Source organism: Apis mellifera, linkage group LG6 (assembly GCF_003254395.2).
Source record: "Apis mellifera strain DH4 linkage group LG6, Amel_HAv3.1, whole genome shotgun sequence".
Classification (NCBI taxonomy): Eukaryota; Metazoa; Arthropoda; class Insecta; order Hymenoptera; family Apidae; genus Apis; species Apis mellifera.
Genome location: NC_037643.1, coordinates 6,814,649 through 6,838,429, shown reverse-complemented (window position 1 = coordinate 6,838,429; position 23,781 = coordinate 6,814,649). Strand labels below are relative to the sequence as shown.

The 23,781-nt window shown below is 33.5% G+C and overlaps 1 protein-coding gene and 1 long non-coding RNA gene across 5 annotated transcripts in view; one reads left to right on the top strand and one right to left on the bottom strand.

The window, feature by feature from the left end:
- Window positions 1–23,781, bottom strand: part of LOC412917 (probable serine/threonine-protein kinase dyrk2) — a 222,230-nt gene that overhangs the window by 41,028 nt on the left and 157,421 nt on the right. For all 4 annotated transcript variants that reach the window (XM_026441541.1, XM_026441544.1, XM_026441543.1 and 1 more), the window contains one exon: window positions 3,756–3,911. In XM_026441541.1, coding sequence (XP_026297326.1) covers window positions 3,756–3,911 — 156 coding nt within the window. The remainder of the gene's footprint in view (window positions 1–3,755; window positions 3,912–23,781) is intronic.
- LOC113218883 lies at window positions 16,240–20,487 on the top strand. The gene is made up of 3 exons (XR_003304970.1): window positions 16,240–16,792; window positions 16,989–17,625; window positions 17,724–20,487. It is a non-coding gene; the product is annotated as an uncharacterized LOC113218883 (long non-coding RNA).

Below are 23,781 nucleotides of genomic sequence, written 5' to 3'. Positions count from 1 at the left end.
ACTGTTATGAGTTATCTAATCCCACCAACGACATCTCGCTTATTATGATATCCTTTTCTCCTTATTTACTTCTCCATTACGAATTACGAGCTTTTCCACTCGAAAGCGACAACTAGGGAGAAAAACAGAGAGAGAAATATAGGAACACTAGGGACTTTCGCGCGGCAGTTGCGCAAGCCGCGAAACAATTAGATGCAAATCCCGGCAATGGACTTTCTAAATTCACGTATGAATTAGTCCGAGGGGGGGGAGGACCGATTAAACCGCACACTGCGAGCTCCATAGTTGGATTATTTACCCACGTAACGTATCCAACTCTCTCTCTACGTCTTAATCTCTTTGTTCGCGAGAATGACGAAATGTACAAAATAATTAATATCCGAGGATGGAAGATATGGAAGGTGATGATTAATTTATTCATATTTTTATAACGACGAGATACAGAGATCTAGATTTATCAGTAACTTCCTTCGTGAGATCTAATTTTCACAATTGGAAGAATTGGATTAAAAGTTATTATAATGAAAATTCGTTCTTTTTATATTGGAATTAAACAACGAATAATTGATACATTTACTGATTTTTATCGAACTTATTTCAATAATTGATATTATGTTGCATTGATAGAAAATGGAATATACATCAATTTGGAACAAATATTAACATTTCTTGCCAATCTTCGATCTAGGAATCCCTAGAATTTACTCTAAGAAAACTTCCTCTCTAGAATCTAAGCGGAACATTTCATCACAAATCCTTAAAGTATCGAATCAATTACAACAAAACGTCAAAAAAAAACGAAGAAATAAAGGAAAGAAAAATGAAACAAACGCAATATCGTTAAAGAGCAAAGAGAGCAAAAATCGTGTATTTCGCTTTTGTATCGTTGCATTGACAGAACACGTAACGAACAATAATTCTTGAAAATTACGCTTCTCGAAGGCGGTTGCAGCGTCGTGCGTCGGCTTCAATTGCGCAACAAGCGCGACGCAACGAAATTCGATCATCTTTGCCGCATAATAACGCCGCGATATGTATAAAAAAAAAAATAAAAATAAAATATAAAAAAAAAGAGGAGGACGATACGCGAAGAAATAAGGAGAAATAAGGCGAGGGAAAGAGAACGAAGAAGAAAAAAATGGCGGCGATGCGACGCTGGAGCAGAAGTTGGAAACCATAGCTCCATGCACGAGGTCATCGCGTAGAAATATGTAATAATGTGCGGCGACGTGCACGAGGATTAGCCGATCGAATGAAATGAAAACCGGATGAAATATCGCGAGGAAAGGCGGTGATTCACTAGGTGAAATGTTATCGGGGATACTAGCGAATTCGCGGAAGAATAATTATGTGCGAATTATCATACGTCGAGAATTCTTAATAAATATTTTTTTCTAAATTTATTTTCAGATAAAAGCGAATAAGAATTCACTCCGTTTATTGTCGTAACGAAATTGAATAGGAGAATTATTTTTCAATAATTAATTTAATTATTGGAACAATTTTTACCGTTTCTTATTCGTTTCGAATAATTTTAGGAATTAATAAATAATAAATAAATAATTAATAATAATTAATAATTAATAATAATTAATAATTAAATAGGGAATGACTAGGGAATATTTGATAGTTAATGTTGTTTGTGATAAAGAGGATAAAATTATACGCATTTCGATATTGTTAATAATAATTTTTAAACAGATTTATAGAAAATAATTAACAGTATTTAAAATAATTGTTATAGGAATAATTATGGAGTTTAATTTTTATAAATTTAATTTATAAAAAGTTTATTATATCAATGTTTATTTATGAAGTTTACATTGAGAAATCTATTATTGAAATTCTATCAAGAAAATTTATATCATTAAATATTCATGAATTAAAAATTTCGAATTTAAAAATTAATGTTTATTTAACTATTTTTAGTGATTTATTGGGGAAGAATGGACGATCTTAAAATATTGTATCGTGGACAAAAATGAATGTGGACAGAAGAAGCAAGAATTATCCGTAAATTCGTTGAGAACAAACCTAACCCTTATCTTAAAAAAAATTCTAAAAATCTAGAAATCTAAATAGACCAACAATGAACAATTCCAATAAACGAATAAATTAAAAGTTTCTTTGAAACAAATAAAATAAATTTAGATTAAACAGACTCGTATCTTGAAATAACAATGACAAAAAGAAAAAAAATATAAATAAAAATTACTCTCGTTAAATTTAATAATACTCTTTAATCTCTCTAATTTTCTTTTTTTTTTTCAACCTTTCCCTTTACGATGGAAGTGCGAAAATGATCGCACGAGAGAATATTACTTAATTGCCGCCTCGTATCGAAACCGGACGATTATTAATACGATGAGATCGATCGAAAGTTGTCGAATTTCTGCCTCGTTCCAGTTTTCAACCGAGAGCGGAGAGGGAGAAGAGGGGAGGGAGGGACGAAGTCAAGGCGAGTTACCTCGATTCTCGTGTGCATGGCAACGAGAGAGAGAGAGAGAGAGAGAGAGAGAGAGAGAGAGAGAGAGCTCTGTTGCTGTCGAGGGTAATTATTTTTGCGCGTATCACCTTGTGTGCGCCACCGAATATTATCGAATAAATAGGCGGGGAGAGGGAAGAAACTGTGTCACGAGGAATAAAGAAAAAAAAAAAATATAAATACAAAAGCTTTCACCGATTGTTCATCCGATCAGAAGAAAAAGAAAGAAAAAAAATTAGAGCTCGAATTGTATTAATTCAATTTAACGTGTTGCAATGAAATTACATTGTGAAAGTATATATATATATAGGAAATAATAAACTTCTCCGATTATATTTCGATTGGTTATCACACACCCATTTATACGGGCCGTCTGTCTCCCGATTAAGATGATTAATCGAGCTTCCACTCGTTCCCTCAACTTTTTCATGGCCAATCAATTTTAATAACCGCATTATGCGTAAGTATTTAATATACCGCGAGCAACAATTGTGTACGTGCTCTTTGACAAATATCGATTTACGTGTCCCGAAGAACGAGTGTGAAAAAACAAGGGAGATCGATAAATCTGATACTCGAGTTAAATTTAATAAAAAAGGAAAAGTTTCTTTTAACGTTGAAACGGGGAAGAAAAAAATTAAATTAAAGCAGGAAACGTAATTAGCAAGTATGGACGTTCACCAAAAGCAGTCGTAAATTTAATTAATTAAGGTATTATTCAATTTTATAGATCCATCACGTCTGGCGTAAATGTTGCTCTTGGAGATAAGAATTAAGAATGCTTGAACGAGAGGTGTTGGTTTGGCGCGTGTGTCAAAGCAATCGTCAAAGGATGCCAATTAAAGCGATTCCTTTTCAATATCTGATAATATTTGGTATTTAATGGGATATCGAATAAATGTTTGGTATTTAATAACGTATCTATTCATATTTGATCGGTATGTATCGTCTGACATTATGTAAGATACCATTCAGAATTATGCCATTGTGTATTCCGATCACACATATCGCAATTAAAACCACCACCTCTCTATAGTTGCATCGGATAATTTATTGTAATTCGATACCGTTTAGCAATGATTATATATCGTAAATAAAAAAAAAAAAAAAGAATATAAATAAAGATTGGACGTGAAATAAAACATTTTCATAAAAATTAAATCCTCGATGAAATTTTACGAATCTCATCGAGCATGTTCGGGGCAAAGGAAAATGAAAATGCGTGGAAAATACGATCGATCCGAAGATCGTGTCGATCTATCCGACTCACCTCTTGGGATACGGGATTGTTCTTGTTCCGGCTGGTATTGGATGTATTATTAATGGAAGAGAGCGTGGTAAGGGTTGCAGTGCCGACACCGCCGACCGTCTTTCCGCTGACCTTGGTACCAGCACCACCGACATCTTTGTGCAGCGTTCCAGGACTCTGAAATGAAATATCGATGGTGCGTTAGAACAATGCCCGAAGAGAGCGTATTTCTCTTTTTTTTCCTCTCTTCCCTTTTTCTTTTTCTATGATAATGAGGTTGCAATGCCCGCCGACATTGAATCTCGGATGAAATATCGAGGAGATCGAGGAAAAATTAATAGCCGTCCCTTGTTCGAGGGAATGGATAAATTTTGATCCTCGATTTTTATATCGTGCAATAATGTTTAAAAATTAATTCAAAATTTCATCTTTATACAAATAATAGAATTAAATTTCATCGAAAGAAATAATCAGAAACATATAAAAAGTATAAGGTATTTGTAAAAGCTGCAACTTCTTCGACTTTCTTTCTTTTTAAAATAGCGAAACAATTTTCATTCTCTCTCGGATGGATTCAATTTCCAAAACTTTCTACTACAATTTCCACTCTATTATTCCACTCAATTTACTCGGTCGAAAGGAGTAGTTGTTTAAAATCGTATATATTTCTTTCGATCCATCCAACGCGAAGGAGTCGAGTGAAAATACTCCACCGACGTTTACATTAATCCTTCCCTCCCTTCTCCTCGCTTTGTGTCAATTAACGCGCGCATATTTCATATGGCTCGGTCTGTTATTTCTGTTAATTAAGGGTCGCCACTTCTAATTTATCCACCGTCTCATTTGCGTCTTCTTGTCTTCGGTATATCAAACGAGCGATTTAGTAACAGGAGACAAAGAGATGAGGAGGATGGTTTCTATGCAACAAACGTTTGGCGTGTGTGCGAGGATGCGCAATTCTACGATCAAAAGTATTCTTTTCGATTAGATTCTTTCTTATTTCAAAGAAGGATTGAGATTTATTCGTAATAATTTTTATACGAAAATTATTAAAAGAGGTATTTTGTTGAGAATTAAATGGAGGATCGAGGTTTCGATCGTAGAGTAAGGGAAGAGGACTTTTGCGACTGGTTGTACCCAGAATTATCTTGTGCATAGGAGAAACGCCGCGATAAAGCGGAGATAACCGTGAAAGGATAGAAACAAAACGATAAAAGATCGGCTACTGTTACCATTCCAGCCTGGTTATTATCGTTTAATTGTTTATTGTTTATCCGCGAGAAGAAGCCGATCGCGTCGGAAGTTGATGAATCTGATGAAAGACGAGTTCTTAATTAATTCTTGCCTCAACTTTGTGTAATAATAATTGTTTTCTGTAATACAATTATTAATTCGAAAAATTAATAATAAATATGGATATTATAATTTTATTCGATCACCTTTTGCGTTTTAGAAATAATTGGAATAAGAATAATATTCTAAAATTTGTCATCAACATTTGCAACCTTGAGCTGTTACAATAAAATATAAGAAATATTGTCGTTTCGTGCAAACGTGCCATTTAAATCGCGATGAATGATCGGCCACTGTGGAAATTAGAGACAGTAGTTGAACTTTCCACACGATTATTTCGTTAAACAAGCTTAGGCGCGTCAGGAAGCAAGGTAATGGGTTCGTTGTACCTGCGTACCTCCCTCATTATCAATGTCGAATCGATGCCCTAACCTTGCGTACGGATCAACGCACGTTGTTTCGAGAGAATTCGACAATGTTCCTCCAACATCTCCACTCAAAGCAAGCAAGCAAGAATTGGAAATCATCCTCGATGAATTTTTTAAAAAAATTCGCATTTGCAATTGTAGAATCATTTTAAACGAGATTAAGAAGATGTTAAGAAGGGAAAAAATAATGATAATGAACGATGAATTTTTTAAAAAATTCGCATTTGCAATTGTAGAATTATTTTAAGATTAAGAAAATGTTAAAAAGGAAAAAAAATAATGACAATGAATGATGAATTTTTTAAAAAATTCGCATTTGCAATTGTAAAATCATTTTAAACGAGATTAAGAAGATGTTAAGAAGGGAAAAAATAATGACAATGAATGATGAATTTTTTAAAAAATTTGCATTTGCAATTGTAGAATTATTTTAAGATTAAGAAGATGTTAAGAAGATGTTAAGAAGATGTTATTTTAATTAATATTTTAATAATTATTTTAAACGAAATTAAGAAGATATTAAGAAGGAAAAAAATAATGACACGAGGCAATCGAGATTAAAAGAAAGGACAGGACAGAAAGTTGTTCTGAATATTTTAACTTCTCTAAAAAAAAAAAAAAATACTCGTCATTTGTTCATCGTCATCGGTAAAATTATATTTCCTTTTTCAAAAATTAAACGAGAATTTTCCATCGCGAGTAATGGAATTAATAATAAAGTAATCATCATACGAATAATAATTCCACGTCTTTTTATTATTAGCGCGTATTTATATCTATTTACGTGTATTATCGCAGTACACAACAACTGGTTTATGGTGTTTCGATGAGACATTCTCCGCTTCACCGACGACTGCACCCGAAGAAAGTCATCATCCCCCTTTAATGACCCTCCACGATCGATGTTCCCGCTTCGGCAAACCTTCGTGGATCGCTTTCACGAGCTATTGTTCTTCCTCGCGGGACGAGCCTCGTGATTATCTTCGTTAATTCGAGGAGGAAAAAAAAAAGGAAAAAAAGGAACATTTTACCGCGTCGCATCCTTTTAAACTGTACCTGTCTTAATTGTGGAAGGAATAACGAGTCCGCCGGGTTTTGTTTTCCTCGAAGCGTCCACCAACCGATTCAGACACGTTTTATGTAAACCGCAAGGCTACGCTCGTTGACCTTTGTCAAGCATTATGCAACTTTCGCGTCGCGTGAGACACTAATTTGCATTTTTCCATTATTATCATCGATCGTACCACCTGCTGCCCGTTATTAACGCGATTATATACTGTATACAGTACTTTGCACAGGATGTTCCCTTTTCTCTTCTCTCGATTGTATATATGCACGTACTTGAACGAATTTCCTTCTTCTTTTTTTAATTAGACAGTCTTTTCGGTTTTTTTCTATCTGCTTTTTGTTATTCGATTGATAAAATGAATTTTAGTGGATCCCTTTTTCCTAGTATTAAACAGTTTTCTTTGATTTTTGCCGTTCGACTTTCTTCTTCATCCGATTCGATCGATTATCGATCGTAATGCTCATTGTTTATCACGCTATTTATCCTATGGATCGTATAAAAGTGGCGTGAAAAGGAAAAGAGAAAAAAAGGGAATGATAAAAAAAGACGTGGAAGATTATGTAATAAAGTAATCATGGAAATCGATGATAATAAAGAGAGAAAAGAGAAAAGGAGAACGAGGATTGAATAAGAAAACGTGTATTATATATTTACCAATCGATAATCGATCGACGATTCAATGGACAATGTGGAAAGATTCCTTTTTTTCTTTCTTCTTTTTTTTTTGTTTCTTGGAGAGGATCATCGTATCGGTATTTGTTTTGTTTCGCAATGTATACATTTTATTCCCATCGTAATGGATTGTGAAACACAACAGTGTTATAATCTTATGTGTGCCGTTGTTCCTCTTTTTCGCTCGGCTCGACGAGAGAAATTTTTAACGTGTAATTAGCGGGAGAGATTTTTTTTTTTTTCTTTCCAGTGAGAAGATTTAATATTTTCAATTTTAAAATTGGAACGAAGGTTTTGAATAGGTGTTACGATTTTCTTTTTTTTGAACGAGTATAATATTTCATAGAGATATATAATAATGAAGAGAAATGTCGAGAGAGGGAGAGAAAGAGAGAGAGTGATAGAAGATATTAGGATCGAAGAAGACGCATCATCATCGTTAATTAATTAAATTGGATTGAATTGAACTCGATCACTCGACTCGATCAGTTTTAGATTAGGATACGGACGATTATCCTACTATGTATATGTAAATAAATTGCGATAAATTGAGATTTATCGACTCTAAACGCTACTTCACTGACGCCTTTTATGTTCAAAGTAAAAGAAATCCGGAGAAAACTCGATAAATATAAGAGAATCAATATCAAAGTTATTGAAATTAAATAAAAATATTATTTATCGAATTTATTCATCGAAGCAAGAGAGACAGAGAGAGAGAGAATCTCTTTCTTTCATTTATTTCATTTTCTATTTGATCGAGAAAAAAATTTTAAAAATTCGAAAAAAAAAAAAGAAACTGTCCAATTTCACTCAACGCACGTATAATCAATCTCAAAAACGTTTAACATGCTCGATTATCCCCGCGAGAGAAACTTTTTGAGCCACTCTTCACGCCAGAGAGAGAGAGAGAGAGAGAGAGAGAGAGAGAGAGAGAGAGAGAGAGAGAGAGAGAGAGAGAGATAACTTTCTCACACGCTTTTCGTTTAACAACGTTATGCGTTCGATCGAAAGCAATAATTTCTCTCTAACCCGTGAAACCGCTAGGAGCTACAAGTAGACCATAAAGGAATTCAATCTCTCGTTGAAGATTCTTTCGACCAGATGAGCGTACAATGTATGCACGGCCAGCCACTGGACAAAAAGTGAAAAGACCCGGTAACACATAGAGCACATTGAGTGCATGATCATCTGTGTATATGTATGTATATATAAAAGAAGAAAAAGAGGGAAAAAAGAAGAGGGGGGAAGAGAGAGAGAGAGAGAGAGAGAAAAAAAAGGAGGTTGAAATCGTGGCAAACCCTATCATTAGCCCTGGCGAAGGATCGAGAGGCCTTAATCTCCCTTGCTTCTTGCGTTTTTCCATTTTTCTCGGGACACCTGGCCGCACGCGCAACAAGCGATAGCAGGTGATTGGATTCGTTCCCTTGTTGGTATATAAGGTGTGTCGAAAAAAACACGAGATTTCGAGAGATTTCTCCTGCAATCACGAATGTATCGAGTGGCGATGAAAAGAGATGGAAGATTCGGAATATCATATTCGTGGAGAATACTTTTTTTAAAACGCATTTGGAACGTATCGTTGATATTGGATCGAATCTCTTAAAATTTCGATCAAGAGCAAGCAAGGAATTAATTCGAGATTTTATTTTAAATAATAATCTTTATAAACAAGGTTCGTAACGAAATAACCTCAAAAAATGAAATAATTCTTGAAACAATTCACTCAAGACAACATTTTATCATATTTAAATGAATCCAGATTTATACGCTTTAACTACGTTTCTCAGCTATGCAACATTTTATCAAAACAGGCTCTAAAAAGTATCACTAGCAAATCAATCTTCGCTACAATCAAAAATATTATTTTAACCAATCGTTTATCGTTCATCGTATATTATATCATTCAACGATACGTTATAAATAATTTTTTCATATTACAAAACGTCATCGTCAACGTCAAAAAAGAAACGCAAACACATCTTCCAACCAAATACACTACTTACTTAACCTATAACATAACCTATAACGTAATATTCGCGCGCAAAAATTCTCTTATCCCTCCTTTCCAACCATTAATCCCAATCCACGTTTTAACCGCATACCTTGCAAACACATCGTCGCGTACGATCTTGCGCAAATAAATGTGAACGAGTCTTCCAGAAAATAAACGCGCGATAATAAATTTATCAAACGGTCCGCTCCAATGATTTAAATCGTGGAATTTTTCTTTTTTCGACACACCATGTACGGTGTTGGCGATCGAGAGCACACACACCGGTTCCACTGCTTTTGCGCGCGCACGTGTGCGCGCGCATAACTTCTGCGCGCGCAGCTCGCTAGAATCTTCCCAGGAAAGAGACCACGGGGGGAGGGAGAGGAAGGAGGAGAGGTTCGTGGATACCTGAACGTGCAGAGAGAAGGAATCCCTTCGAGAGACACGTGCAGGATAGCAGATGTATCTCGTCTCAACACCTGCCAACCTGCGCAGATACAAAGACTAGAGAGAGAGAGAGAGGAGATATGCACACAGCTGCCCTTCGAGGCTGATTCAGCATAGATGAACGATCCCCTTCCCTAAGAGAGAGAAAGAGAGAAGTTTATTTCGACTGGTTACTTTTGTTCTGGAATGGATGGGTGGGTGGGTGGACCGATAAAACGAAATCCAAGGATGGGATTTCCTCTGTCAGAGAACAGAGCAGTTTTCTTTCTGGGCGCGGATAGAGGATCTTTTTTCTTGAAACTTTTACACATGCACGAAAGTGGACACTGAATTTTATAGGGAGGATAGTAAGGCTAGGGGATAAATTGGTTGGACGATGACAGGGAAATTTGAATTTTTGGGATAAGAAGGGTATAAGAAGGGGATAAGAAAGTGGATGGTTTGAAGAGTGACGTTTGATATTCGAATTTTGTTTAGAATATTGATCACGTGGAAATGTATCCAGTGAATTTATATCTATGTATTAGAAGATTGGAAATTTAAATTTTGCATAAGAGATTAGCATGATGAATCGCTGAACGGAAGAAAAAGGAAAAGAAGAAGAAGGAGGAGATGATTGAGATGGGATAAACACGCAGGTAGGACGAAATGAATTGGAAGAAATGGATTTTGGAATTGAGAGAACTGTATGTATGTATTAAAAAAAATGGTTATAATATTCGCATGGCATTAATTATAAAATTAAATGCCATTTCCCTTGTAATAAATTTGAGTAATTTTGCTATAAAACATTTGCATGTTTTCAGTAATTGCAATATCGTTTATTTCCAATATTATCTTATTATTATATCCTTATGTTTATGTATTAGCCTTTAAACGCGCGTTTAACTTTTATCTATTTGTAGAAAAATTATGCATACCGTTGAATACGCGAAGCGTGATAACGAACGTGTTAATGTATTCCCCCGTGGAAATAATTTTTAAAGAAAATATAAGAAAATCGATTAATACAAGAATGGCTTTTGCATGGAGATAAATAAGCAGTTGTTACGCTATTCAAACAACTTGGCGCCTTTAACTTGAGGCTTGACTGTGTGCAAATTTCATACCTATTAGTCACACTGTAACTAGGAGGGATTGGGTTAACAATCTAAATCTTCGGTTACTGTAGTTCCATGTAACTTTAATAACCGGTACTATACTTCGTTTTTAATACACGTTAATACTCGATGCTTTGTAATCAACCTGTCTTCAAATGATTAATAACCGGAACGACGTTTTTTTTCTTCTTCTGAATATTGTGTGCCTGGTTACAGAAGATAATCACTCACATATGTGTTTCTAAAATAATTTCATTCATTCTAAAAAAAAAAAAAAAAAAAATTGCATTAGTTCCAATAGGGGATTGAGCAAATGGATAATGGTTATAATGAATGTTTTAAAATTTATAATATTTATAAGATGATGCAGCGAAAATTTGAAAAAGAGAAATATTATGTTCGTGTTCATTAAAAAATGAAAAAAAATCTATATAAGAAAAAAGAGAAAGTACAAAATATAAATAGTTTTTTCTTTTTTGTAATATTCTTTTTTCATCTATCAATTATTTTCAACTATAATTAAATAACTGTACACGATTATATATACAAGTTCGTATAATAAGCGCTACAAACGATATAAGGGATAAAGAAAGACTTGAGAATGAAAAATATAAATAGAATCTGCAAGTAATACAATAAAGAATGTTTTCATATCGCTGACGATGACACTGACAGGAGAGGAAAAAAACAACGCGAAATTATACATTAAAATTAATTCATTCTAATTCCTCAAGTCGATTCACAACTCACTGCAATGGAATTCTCGCCGCATTTTTATATCTCTGACGTTCTTTCGCAAGCGCGTTTTTAAATTACGCGCCTTCGATATCGTGCCAGAATTCGCCAAGATATTTTCTCGATAAACGGCATACACCTCGATGAATTCCACTTTTGAAGGAGAAAAAACAATCGTAGAAGAAACTATCATTTCACATTCGTGCACGAAAGACGCGTAATTTCGATCGCTTTCAGGATCGTCCATGCTACACGATTCATCGTAGGTAATAATAAGTTGCCAATAACTCGAGCAAAAACGGGCGGTTTTTTCTGCCCGTGAAGTAAAAGCGATTTACAATCTCGCGGATACGAGAATACCACCCGTCGTGATGGATGTGTCGTTTTCTCGAAACCAAGTATATTCCGCTTTTCTAACCGGAATTTATTCCGATAAAACGTTAGGTTCCCGACTGTGAATCGAGATTATTGATTATAAACAGATGATCGCTTTTCACAGAGGAAAGAAAATTCTACGTAGACGTCGTACGTTGAAAAAGATTCTAATTTCAGTCAATTAAAGGGAAATTATAGGAAATTTTAAAATTTTGTAATAAAGTTTAATTCAATTTTCTGACAAATATAGGTTAGGATGTACGGTAACTAGATTAAAATGATTTGCAATATTTTAACATAAATAGGATACAATTATTACAGTATTTATACAAGATAATGTAATAAAATATCGAATGGCAAATGTTGAAATTGCATCGAGTTGAAAAATATATGATTATGATGCGCAAACAAGATCCTCACTTTTAGAAAATCGTTATTTCCGCTAGTTGACCTGTTGTGAGACCTAACTTATCAACAGTCGATTGACTTACTTTCCCTGGTGGGAACGGCCTACCCATAAAACGCGTGAGTTATTGTCTCGCGGTTCTTAACTGTTTCGCGCGATTGTCTTTTCACCGCGGAAATACACGATAGAGGAACCTTAAAAAGGTTTTTATTGGATCGTTAAAGTGTTGAAGCGTGAGCATAAGTGAAGCCAGTGGCATACTAAATGAGAATGAAGTTGTGAAATTGGATGGAAAACGATTTGCGCGGCTCGAAACGAATCGGTTTATGAGGAATTATGGTCGATGGAAATGAATCGTGAGAGTATTTGAAAGTGACTCAATCCTTTACCCATATTTTGTGTCACTTTGATTCTTTGACAAAAAAATCATCGTTTTATTTGTTATATCTGTAAATAATTTGATGCCTAAATGTGCAAAAAAATTGTATTTTTAATAAAAGAATATAAAGAATTTTTTATTATTGAAAAATATCGAATTTCAAAAATGAAGAATGATAAAAAACATGGTAAACAAATTTTTTAAATTAATAAAGAAATAAGTATTATAAATAAATCAAGATGAAAGATCTACTGGTCACGGTTTTTAAAAATGTTATACCTATTCAAGTTGAAAAAAGAAAGTGGAATCAAGTGATTCGGATCATCAAGACATCCAGTTAGAACGAATCGAGTTAAGAAGAAATGAATCGGAACAAATTTAAACCGAAGATTTATAGCCATTTATGCGTGCTTTGTATTCATGGTTTTAGATACCTGATTCGTGATGGAATTCATCATTCATATAGGAAACTTTTAGACTTTCAAAGTAGACTCGATGTAAAAATAACCGATGTTATTCAAATCGTTGATTTTTTTTATTATCTTTTACATGTATAGTTATTTTTAATTAAAATATTTGGCCATGAAAAATATTGAATATATTTTATAAAAAAAAATTTTTAATAAAAAAAAACCAACTATTATTTATATATATATAAAACTGGTAATTTTCTTAAATTAAGTTTTTTATAAATTCGAGAGTAAATTCATGATTCGTTGAGTATTTCATAAGTGGTCCACGAAATTGATGTATATCCTAGAATTCAAGAAAGAATAATAATCTTAAAATCGAGGTCAGTTGTCAATTATCCTGTTGGTCGACGAACCAAGCAAAATTACTTAATGACAACCATGATACGCAAATTATTAATTATACATATTATATCTAGTTTACACGCGCAAAAAATCTTATTTTTCCTAAATTGCCAAATAACGTTTTGGAATAGCAGATCATTACAAAATAATCGTGGATAATAATAATTCAAATTCAATTTTCTCTCGATAAATAATAACTCTGAATATTATTGCGTACCATTATTATATTTTTTTAAAAATATATTATTTTCAGGAAACAATTGATTATTCTTCTTAATTGTTTCATCTAATCAAAAAATGAAATTTTAATTCATTATCTAATAAAACAAAAAAATCTTTAATCACAAAATGTATAGGATTCTCCTAATTTTTACCTTTTTGTAAAATATGTCATAAATAAAAAAATAAAGTTTTAAGAATGCATTAAAGAATACATTAAATATATTAAAATTATTTTTACGCTATTAAAATATACGATAAAATGAATTTCTATACGTTCGTGGATTAACAATATTCTGAAAATAAGTAAAAGTTTTTTGTATCTTTTAATCTTTAGTTAGTTTCTAAGCAGAATGTTCGCCAAATACTGACGCAAGTATACGAAGGATTTCCTAGTCGGGACGTTTTCACAAGTATTAATTAGCTAGTGGTCATTGATCGGTGAAACCGCTTCTGGTATTAGCAACAGATGGTTAACTCTTAACCTATTTCAGTATGTTACGACATGATATGGCTCGTCCGGTACGCTGCGAAAAATTCTACACGTTATTTTTTCCGAGTCTAATACACGTGACCAATTAACGATCGTGTTCCAGCAGCATGTACTTACGTGCTTTGACTCGATAATTGACTCGAAAAAAAAAATGATAGAAAAAGAAAAAGAATTTGGTAAGTTACATTGATGAATATTCTTATAAAAAGAAAAAGTTTTCGAAATGATATTTTATTTTCATAAAAATAAATGAAAAATAGAATCTTGCAAATAGAATAGTATAAAAAGGATATTTACTACTTTTAAAACTTTCAGATTTTAGATTCTCTCTATAAAGACTCTATATTTTTATTTCTTTTGTATAGCTAAAAATGATAAATTCTAATTTAAAAATATATACTTTTTAATAATTACCAGAATTATTAGCTAATTATATTTTTCATTACTTTCTATTATTTAAATAATTCTTATATGAAATATTTCATAACAAAGGACTATGATCTACATATTTATATGATGTTAGAAAATATCAAATCTATCGAATTTCTTGCAGCCAACTTCACAGAATTTAAACCGGAATACCAACCAAGAAATCACAAAACCACTTCGCTTCTAATCTTTCAGGCTAGTCACTAAAAACTTCCATAAAGAAATTCAACTAAACATAGTAAAGAAACTACATACTACCAGAGTATTTTATAGTATTTTTCTTCTAGGAATCGATAAATTTTCGAAAAAAAGAGGAAAAAAAGAAAACTGAAGTGGAACGCGATTCGTCTCGGTTGAAAAACAAGAGCTCATTTACCTTTTCTCCTGTAATGTTAAGGAAACAAGATGGAGGCTTTTCGCAATATACCAGCGTCCCCCTCGCAAAAAATGTCAACCGTATTACCTTTTTGCTCGAGTGGTCGCAATTTTTGCGTAACTTAATTGCATGCCGTGCACGGGGTGCGCAATTGATGCTCTTCTCTTCTGTATCGTGGAAATAGGTACAGAAACAGGTCCGAAAGAGAGACGATCGACCGACAATGGTATCGAGGCGTGCTCCTGCTCGAGAAACACGCTGAATTCGAGCGAAAAGAGAACGAGGAAGGACCGGCTGTTCTCTCTAGTGAGGTTAACGTGGCGAGAACACGAAGCAAACGACAAGTATAGATATACGAACGAAGTGCGTCGTTTGACTGCTTTGACTGGCGCGCGCACGCAGCAGAAGGAAAAAAGGGACTGTGCTCAAGTGGCGACGTCTGTTGCGGCCAAAGGACAGGGAGGAGTCAAGTGTTTGCTTGCCAGGCGAATTATTTTATTGCTGACTGGAGAAAGGTTATGTCGAATCGACTTTAAATCGTTGAGTGTGACGTTTGTTTCGTGCCGAAAAAAGCAATGACTAGATCGCGAGAAATGTTATCAATGGGAAATATATAGCATTGTGACAAGGATACTTAGTGAGGTTATGTTCGAAAATTTCTCAACGCTTTAACGAATTTTAGATAGCTATCTTGAAAGCGCGAAGAAAATGAAGAAAATTTTCAATCAGGAATACTTTTGACGATAATTGTTGGTTATTATCGAAAGCGATAATCATTTTATCGAGAGAGGATTATATTTTAATATTATAAATTCAATGAAAGAAATAAATGTTTATTAGAAAACATGTAAATTTCACTTTTTCACGTTCTAATTTCACCTTTCCTATTTATATATTCATTTAAATTTCACATTAAAATTCAATCAAATTAAAATTAAAATTAAAATTCATCATTCTGACATTTCAAAATTACCATTTCGATACTTTAAAAAAAAAAAAAAAATGAATTACTCGAAGCACGAAAGAGATTATTATTATAACACCAATCGTTGTTCTAAGAAGTACAATTTTCTCTGTCATAATCGAATATTTAATAATTTCGTGCAATTTCAAATTCGCGTGCATATCGATCGCATGTGTATGTAGCATGTACAGTAACTTTTGAAGAATCAAGAAAAAATATAAAATATCATACAGATTATAAAATTATATAGAAATATTATAAAATTAAATAATTAAATAGCATAAGTAGACGGTATGAATGGAACGAAACACATTAAGTGCACGAACAACATTCACATAAGACTGTCTGCGAGATGATCTGATCTGTCGCCCAGGGCAAAGAGAAACCTGCTCCGCTAGTTACTATTAATCGGAAATTGTTTAACTCGTCTGATAAACATCTGATTGGTCTATAAGTATACAGCGTGCAATAACGTTCGTTGTTATCAATCGCGAAATGTATAATCCCATACCTTAATACGATGCTACTTCTCTTTCAGCACATAATCATTTAGAACACATCCAGAACATTGAAACAACTTTATCGTATTACTGATTGCACGACTCTTCCATTTGTGAAAATTACACCCACTAAATTTTATCACCGTTATGTGCGTCGTCATCTAATATTACATGCGCGAAATTGAAAACGCGCATTTAAATTCAGACACTCATCCCTCTGGTGGTGGAATAGAGTACTTGATCCGTAGGGACGAGAAAAACAATGAACCGTAGTAAGGGTTAGATCGAAATAAAGAGATGGGATTTCTTTTGTAGAGTTTGACTCTCTGAAGTACTTTCAAGATGAATGACTAACACGCTGTGTAAATATCTTTTAATTTTTTATTCCAATCGATCAAAAGTGAAAAAAAATTAACATTCTTCGATTGTATAAAAACTTAACCTATAATTTCAGATAATCATTAGTAACTTATTATTAGACTTATTTATAGAAATATCGAAAGAAAAATCTTTAAATCTTAAAATATTACACAATAATAATAAAGAAACGATTTCTAGGTCAATTTTTCTTCTCTTTGTAAAAAAGGAAACTGTAACGCTTCATGCTGTATCGATTGACATCATTATCATTACCACTTTTGCGTAAAAGGAAATTGAAATCGCTCTTTAATCAAGCATACAGTGTAAGGAGAAAAACCATCAAGAAAGCACGTCAACAACGGATTGGAAAATTAGAGCAGAGATGAGCGCGTGCAATGGATTCGGAAAGATCTGTCATCGCTTTCGAAAATTTCTCCCTTTTTCCTCGAGGCAGGCGAAAGACCCCTTTACAACTACCCAAGTTGCGGGGAAGCTACGAGAAACGGCCCTGATGGCCTGTAAACAAGTGAAACAGAACTTTCACGGCCACGAGCTCGACCTGGTCACTTCGTTTTAGGTGTACAGATATTACATATATAGTACATACGAAGTCGGACAAAAAAACGAAGCAGAAACAGCAACGGTTATCCCAGCCTGGTCTCTGTGAGAGCAGAATCGACGCATAAAAAGGAAACAGGTTATCGAATTAAAGCGATACCGGTCCCGAGACGTGTAATTTCTATCCCCAGGCTATTCCAGAATAATATTTGGAGGGCAACGGTACACGCCTTGGGCGAATCTTTCAATATTTTCCATCTTTGATTCTCGATTTATGGTTTGAATCTATTCTATATGGTTTGATTCCATTCTATAAACACATAGCGAACGTTCGTATTCGCGGATGAAAAAATGGCGGATATTATTTGTTTACAGACACGTCTTTCCACTATAGTACCATGGAAACCCAGGCGAAAAAATGCTTCACTACGCAATAAGATCGTTTTCGTTTACTTACGAACTCGGATAGATCATATTACACCTCGACGCCATGGTTCGGAGATGTTCAAGATAGTGTCTAGGACGCGTGACGAGCATACACTTTTCTAACACACTCCAATGGATTTCCAGTTAGATAATAATAAAAGTAAAAAAAAAAAAAAGAAAAAAAAGAAGAAAAAGAAAAAAAAGAGCATTTATCGATTGCACGTGCGAAAAGTATAGTGTAAAAGTAAACGTTTCGCGGAAAAAGGTTATGTTACGCGTTCAACCGCGAAATACAGTATCACGATTGTTTACTAAATTACACAATTACGCGTTACAGAGAAACGAGTTGGAAAAATATAACAATGAAATGTGCAAATTGATTTTATATCATTACTTTATTGCTTTTTTTCACGTTAATGTTTTACAAGAATCTTATCATTTCAATATTTGCAATTACGACACAATGACTGTGTTTTTTCTACAATATCGATCACTTTATCGTGTTATTCGTAATAGATTAATTTATTTATCTGTCGATCATGAACAATGTTAAAGCTTCTAAATGTATAAATTAAAAAAATTACTCGAAGTTATATACGTACGTATATAAACTGACATGTACTCTGCACGCATGTGCGACCGTTAAATTTTTCGTCACTTTCGTGAAGTTTGCCGCGTTTGTTTCTATTTCCCACACACACGCGTGTCTTTCTACCCTCCTGCAGCAGTGACAGTGAATTAAAACAACACTTCGTGTGCTCGTGTCCGTTTATATTTAGAGCGTGGATGCACAAGAAAACGTAAGAGGCTACTTGGTAAGAGCGGAGTCACGTTGCTTATAACGTTACATGATATCGATCGCCAGACTGTTATCCGATAACGAAAGTTATTACTAATGTATCAATAAAGATTACTTATTATTTTTTTACTTTTGTATCAGATAATAATGCAAGTTATTAATATGTAAATTGAATGTATGTTTTCCGAGCAAAAATATTTCCTTCCGTAGGAGTCGAATAAAGATTTTTACGAATAAGAAACGAAGACAATCGGCTTTGTCTGGTGTAGAAAAGTCAATATTATCGTGTCTATCGATACGAATAATGACTTATATACCTCGACTGTTTATAAATGGAATGGATATTTCAGAGAAAAATTAAATTCGTTAATTGTTTTTAGAAAAAAACAATAGCGATTTTCGAAGTATACAAAAATGACCGATGTATTGATTAAAATTTTCAATAATTGAAATAATCTATGACAAAAATTCTGGGAATCCTTGTTATATATTTTTTCTTTGACCCTAATATTTTCTTCCCGGTCGTTTCTTCAAAAGTACACCGTTAAGGTGTACTTTACATATTTTATCGAAGTATGATAAACAATATGGTTGACACTTTTCTCGGTATAGTAATGTTTTGCACTGTAAATGTGAGACCATTGTCCGTTTGTCAATACAAGGTACCGTATGTGCACCAGTGCGATCAGACTGCGCTTTCGTTATACAAATGCACTCGCAAACATATATGGTTCCCTTCTCGTGACTCGCATTCACTATGATCAAATAATAAAATAATGTCAACCGAGTACTTATTTTCTTTTTTAAAGGATAAAAAATTTAAATGCTCATATGTTTCAACGACTTTTTTTCAATTTTTTCTCAAGAATAAATATAAATGTTCTCCTAACCTAAAATAATCTAAACTCTTAACGCTTCTGAAAACACTATAATAATGCACTGTGCATCATCATATATATATATATATGTGCATCATCAGTGAGACTGTATTCGTTATTACACGTTTAACTTATGTATAGTTTACACATACATGTTCATGAATACACGTGCGTACGCTATTATGAGTAGACAAGCGTGAGATTCCTGGACAGACGCCTCTCGGTTCGTGTATGCATCTGCATTTGCGTCGAATGAGGTTAACGTTAATGAGGCACAAACATCTCCAGACACTGTAGTCAGACCTTCCCTTTTATTCACCCTGTCACGAGCCCTTGCGGCTATACTGCGCGTGCACACCATTGAAAGGTGATTTTTTCAAACCGACCATTCGTTCGTTCCACTCGATCAACGAACTACAACTACGTGGTCAACGCACGCGGCTTTGCGAGGAAACAGCCGGTTCTGACACACAAAGGGTTTCGAAAGATTTTAGAAATAATTTACGATTTCACGCGTTACAAAAATTCTTATTAGATTCGTTAAGAATATCGGAATCGCGCATAACAAAAATAACATAACCTCTAAATATAAATAATGTTCCTTCGGGTAAAGAATATTCATCTTGAAGATCAGAATATGTCATATTACATGCACGGTAATAAATCATCGCATAGGAATAATTAATATCGCATCAAAAACTTTCTCTATATTGCAGAAAGAAATTAAGATGAAAGATTTGAAAGGATCCATTAAACTTCTCGCAGCGAACAAAACAAAACCCTACCTTACCATCGAAACAAAAAGCGATACAAAAATGTTCGATATGTATATATATATATATATATATATAGAACCAGGTAGAAATCTTTTGAATGTGGTCTTCTTTCCAAAGACCATATATCACTTGGTCTTGGGTCACCAATAAATACAAAGTGTACGATGCCTGTGTACCGTTATTCGTTCTAGAGACTTGGTCCTTATCAAATGCACGCTATTGCACAACATTTAAGTATCGAGATGTGATAAAAAAAGTAAAGTACTTACTCCGTACAGAGATTTCAATTTTACGTGATTAAGGGCAGGCACATCCACCATGGAACACTTAAGAAGAATAGTCGTAGTTTGGCTGGGCATTTTTCTGCAAGCCTCTGTTCACTTGTCACGTGTAACAAAACTGGCGGCACGACACTAGCGTGGGAAACGTCCATTGGTGTCCGCGACTATGATCTATCGATATCGTCTTACACAAGCTTTAAAACGCAGACCGGTAGGCACGAAAGGAAAAAATGAAAACAGAACTAGGTTATATCGGTTATTACAATGTTACGATAGACGCACGAAATTGTTAAGCTTCTCAAAATAATTAAAATAAATGCCGAGGGAACACAAGCATTCGACGAGTATAAAAATTCGAGTTCTCGTTTTCGCGGCAGTGAACGAATGGCAGTGCACCGTTACCGATCAAATTTTAGATATAACGATGTTTCGTTTCCTTTTTCTTTCAACGGACTAACAATATATTCGATCGTCAACATCTATAATCACGCATCTATCACACAATCATTTAAACGTGCTCGTAACAGAGTTCCTCCCGTACCGAACATGCTCTTGCCTGCTCGCCTAACTGACTGACTGGTTTTCACTCACTCTCACACAACGCGAAACCGAGTGGAATTGTAGCCACATCTCTCCCCACCGCGGAACCCTTCCTTATCCCCTCCATAGAAGTCAGAGCCAATCGTTGCCGCAAAGAACGCATATACGTGTGCGTGCACACGTTTAAAGCTTCACATGCGAAAGTGCGTGTCAGTGCACTGATACTGATGCATGTATGCTGAATTTTCATGTTTGCGTGTATACGTGCATGCATGTTTTATCCCACAAATGTGTATAGTGTAATACGATGAAAGAATATACGGAAGAAAATTGGTAGAATTGATTTCGTCGAAAAAAAGATGATTTAAAATGAAATAAATAAAGCGTGACGTAAATCGCGTTTGCTTGTGGGATTTAGGCGAAGAAAATAACGGATATTTCGTGACGTCGCTTTACGATAAAAAGTGAATCAATCTGTGGAATATTTTGATAGTTTATTTCTAAATTCTTTTATCGTCCAATGTTACATTTCTTTTTTTAGATATTATTAATAGATATATTATTTTTTTCGATCCTGCCATTTTCTCAACAATTTCTCAATTACAAAAATGTGAGGTTAGGTTATAAAAATAATTATAATTAATAAAATTTGTGATAAAATATATAATATAACAAAGATTTTAAATTAAATAAAGTATGATTAAAAGAGATAAATTGATTATGAAGATGATTAAAAAGATAAATTTTCTTTAGACAAATACAAAAGAAAATAGATTAATAGAACTCAATTATGTCGTTATATGTGCGTACGTAAACTAGATATTACGCAACATTTAACATAAGTAAATGTACTTTCACTGTCATCTACCGGTTTTAATTACACGATGTAAAGGAAGTTTCGAATCTGATCAATCTGTTTATCCACCTTTGCTTCGATTTATATTAAGAAAAAATTTTTTTAAATAGAAATATTTATAGACATTGCGAGATTAATTTTTATTGACGATACAATATAAAATTCTTATAATTGATGACGATCTCATCAGTAATTTCATTTCTAGTAAAATACTACGAGATTCGACTACGTGTTTAAATTCACGGAAACATGTGACTCATTCATTCATTCATGAAAAATCATTGGTAATATTTAATCTGATTAATATTAAATTTAATTTTAAATTCAAGAAAGATATATCTATCTCTTATTCAATGAAAATTATTAATAAATTTATAAATTAATAAATAATTTTTATTCATGTTTCATGATTTCCTCAATTTTCAAATATTTGATTCAAAATTCTTTTATTCTTGTAAAAAAAATTTGAAAATTATTCTTTTGATGTATTCTATTGTAAGATAATTTTTGTATTAATACCTTGAGAAATAGAATTTTTAATAGAAACAATAAATAAATTTTGAAAGTATTATTTATCATAGAAATAAATTTATCTTCATAAATGTATCGTCAATATTCACAAACTTATAATATGTAATTATTTGTAATATAAAAGATATAATAAGATAAGATATATAATCGTTATCAAAGATTAAAATAGACAATTTTCAAAGGCGACAATGAATTAAAATTATTCTTTCGTATTATGAATAAAAAAACCAGATTAATTATCACACAAAAACAGCTAATTATATCAATTCCACAATCGAGAACATGGAATGTAACAATTTCCACTGATGCCACATTTGCGAAACATGCATGATAAAAAAAGGGAAATAACGTATCAAAGGATAACTCGTTTTTTCTTTAATGATCAACGGAAAGTCTAAACTGCGTCACTATGTTGCGATATCCATATAGAATACACATTGTTTAGATATAGGTCGACATAACCTATACAATTTTAAATTTGCAAAATACAAAACTTTATAAGATTTCGAACCTCTCGAAACACAAAATGCTTATTTTTTAAAAATTTTAAGAATTACGTTTAATATTACCAATAATTAAAATCTTGAAAAATTTCTGAAATCCTTCAAAGTTAGTTTTGTAATCGACCAATGGTAAGAATAATCATATTTGCCTTCCATCAATTCCATAATTTTCATTCGTAAAAACTATCGTGATATTAATCAATCTTATCAATTAAATAAAAATAAATTCACTTTGTCACAACATTCTTTTTACTTTTGAATACAGAGAATCACGAAAAAGATTCATTTTTCGGTTTCAAAATTTCGAGCATCACAAGCGTACGATCTCGCGCAAATGGCGCATGCGCCTCCAGCGCGCATGAAACAGGAAGAACAGCGGCGGACATATTTTTTTGTTTCTCGGATCGAGCGTGACCGCATGTTACGCTGCTTCGCCACGTTTTATCGGCTTAAGATCAATGTGTCAAAGTTATGCCACGCATTCGTATCCGAAGGTGATACGAGCTGGACGTTATCCAACGACCGCACAGAGAGAACCGCAGACAACTCGATCGCCCGGCAGATTCTAGTTACGAGACAGGTGACGAAGTTTTCTTCCTTCCCTCTGCACTTGCCGACATCGCTCGTTTAGGCGGGGATACAGCGTAGAAATAGTAACGATACTAATGTTTTGAAAATATATTGGCAGTAAACATGGATGTTTTTATCATCGACATTCGGAGATCGATATATACATATATCGAAAGTAACAATATTTTTCTGATGGATTTCAATGTTTTTAGTTTTTTTGGAGGTTGGAATTTAATACTTGAACTCAGGATACTCGGGTAAGTTTGATTATTT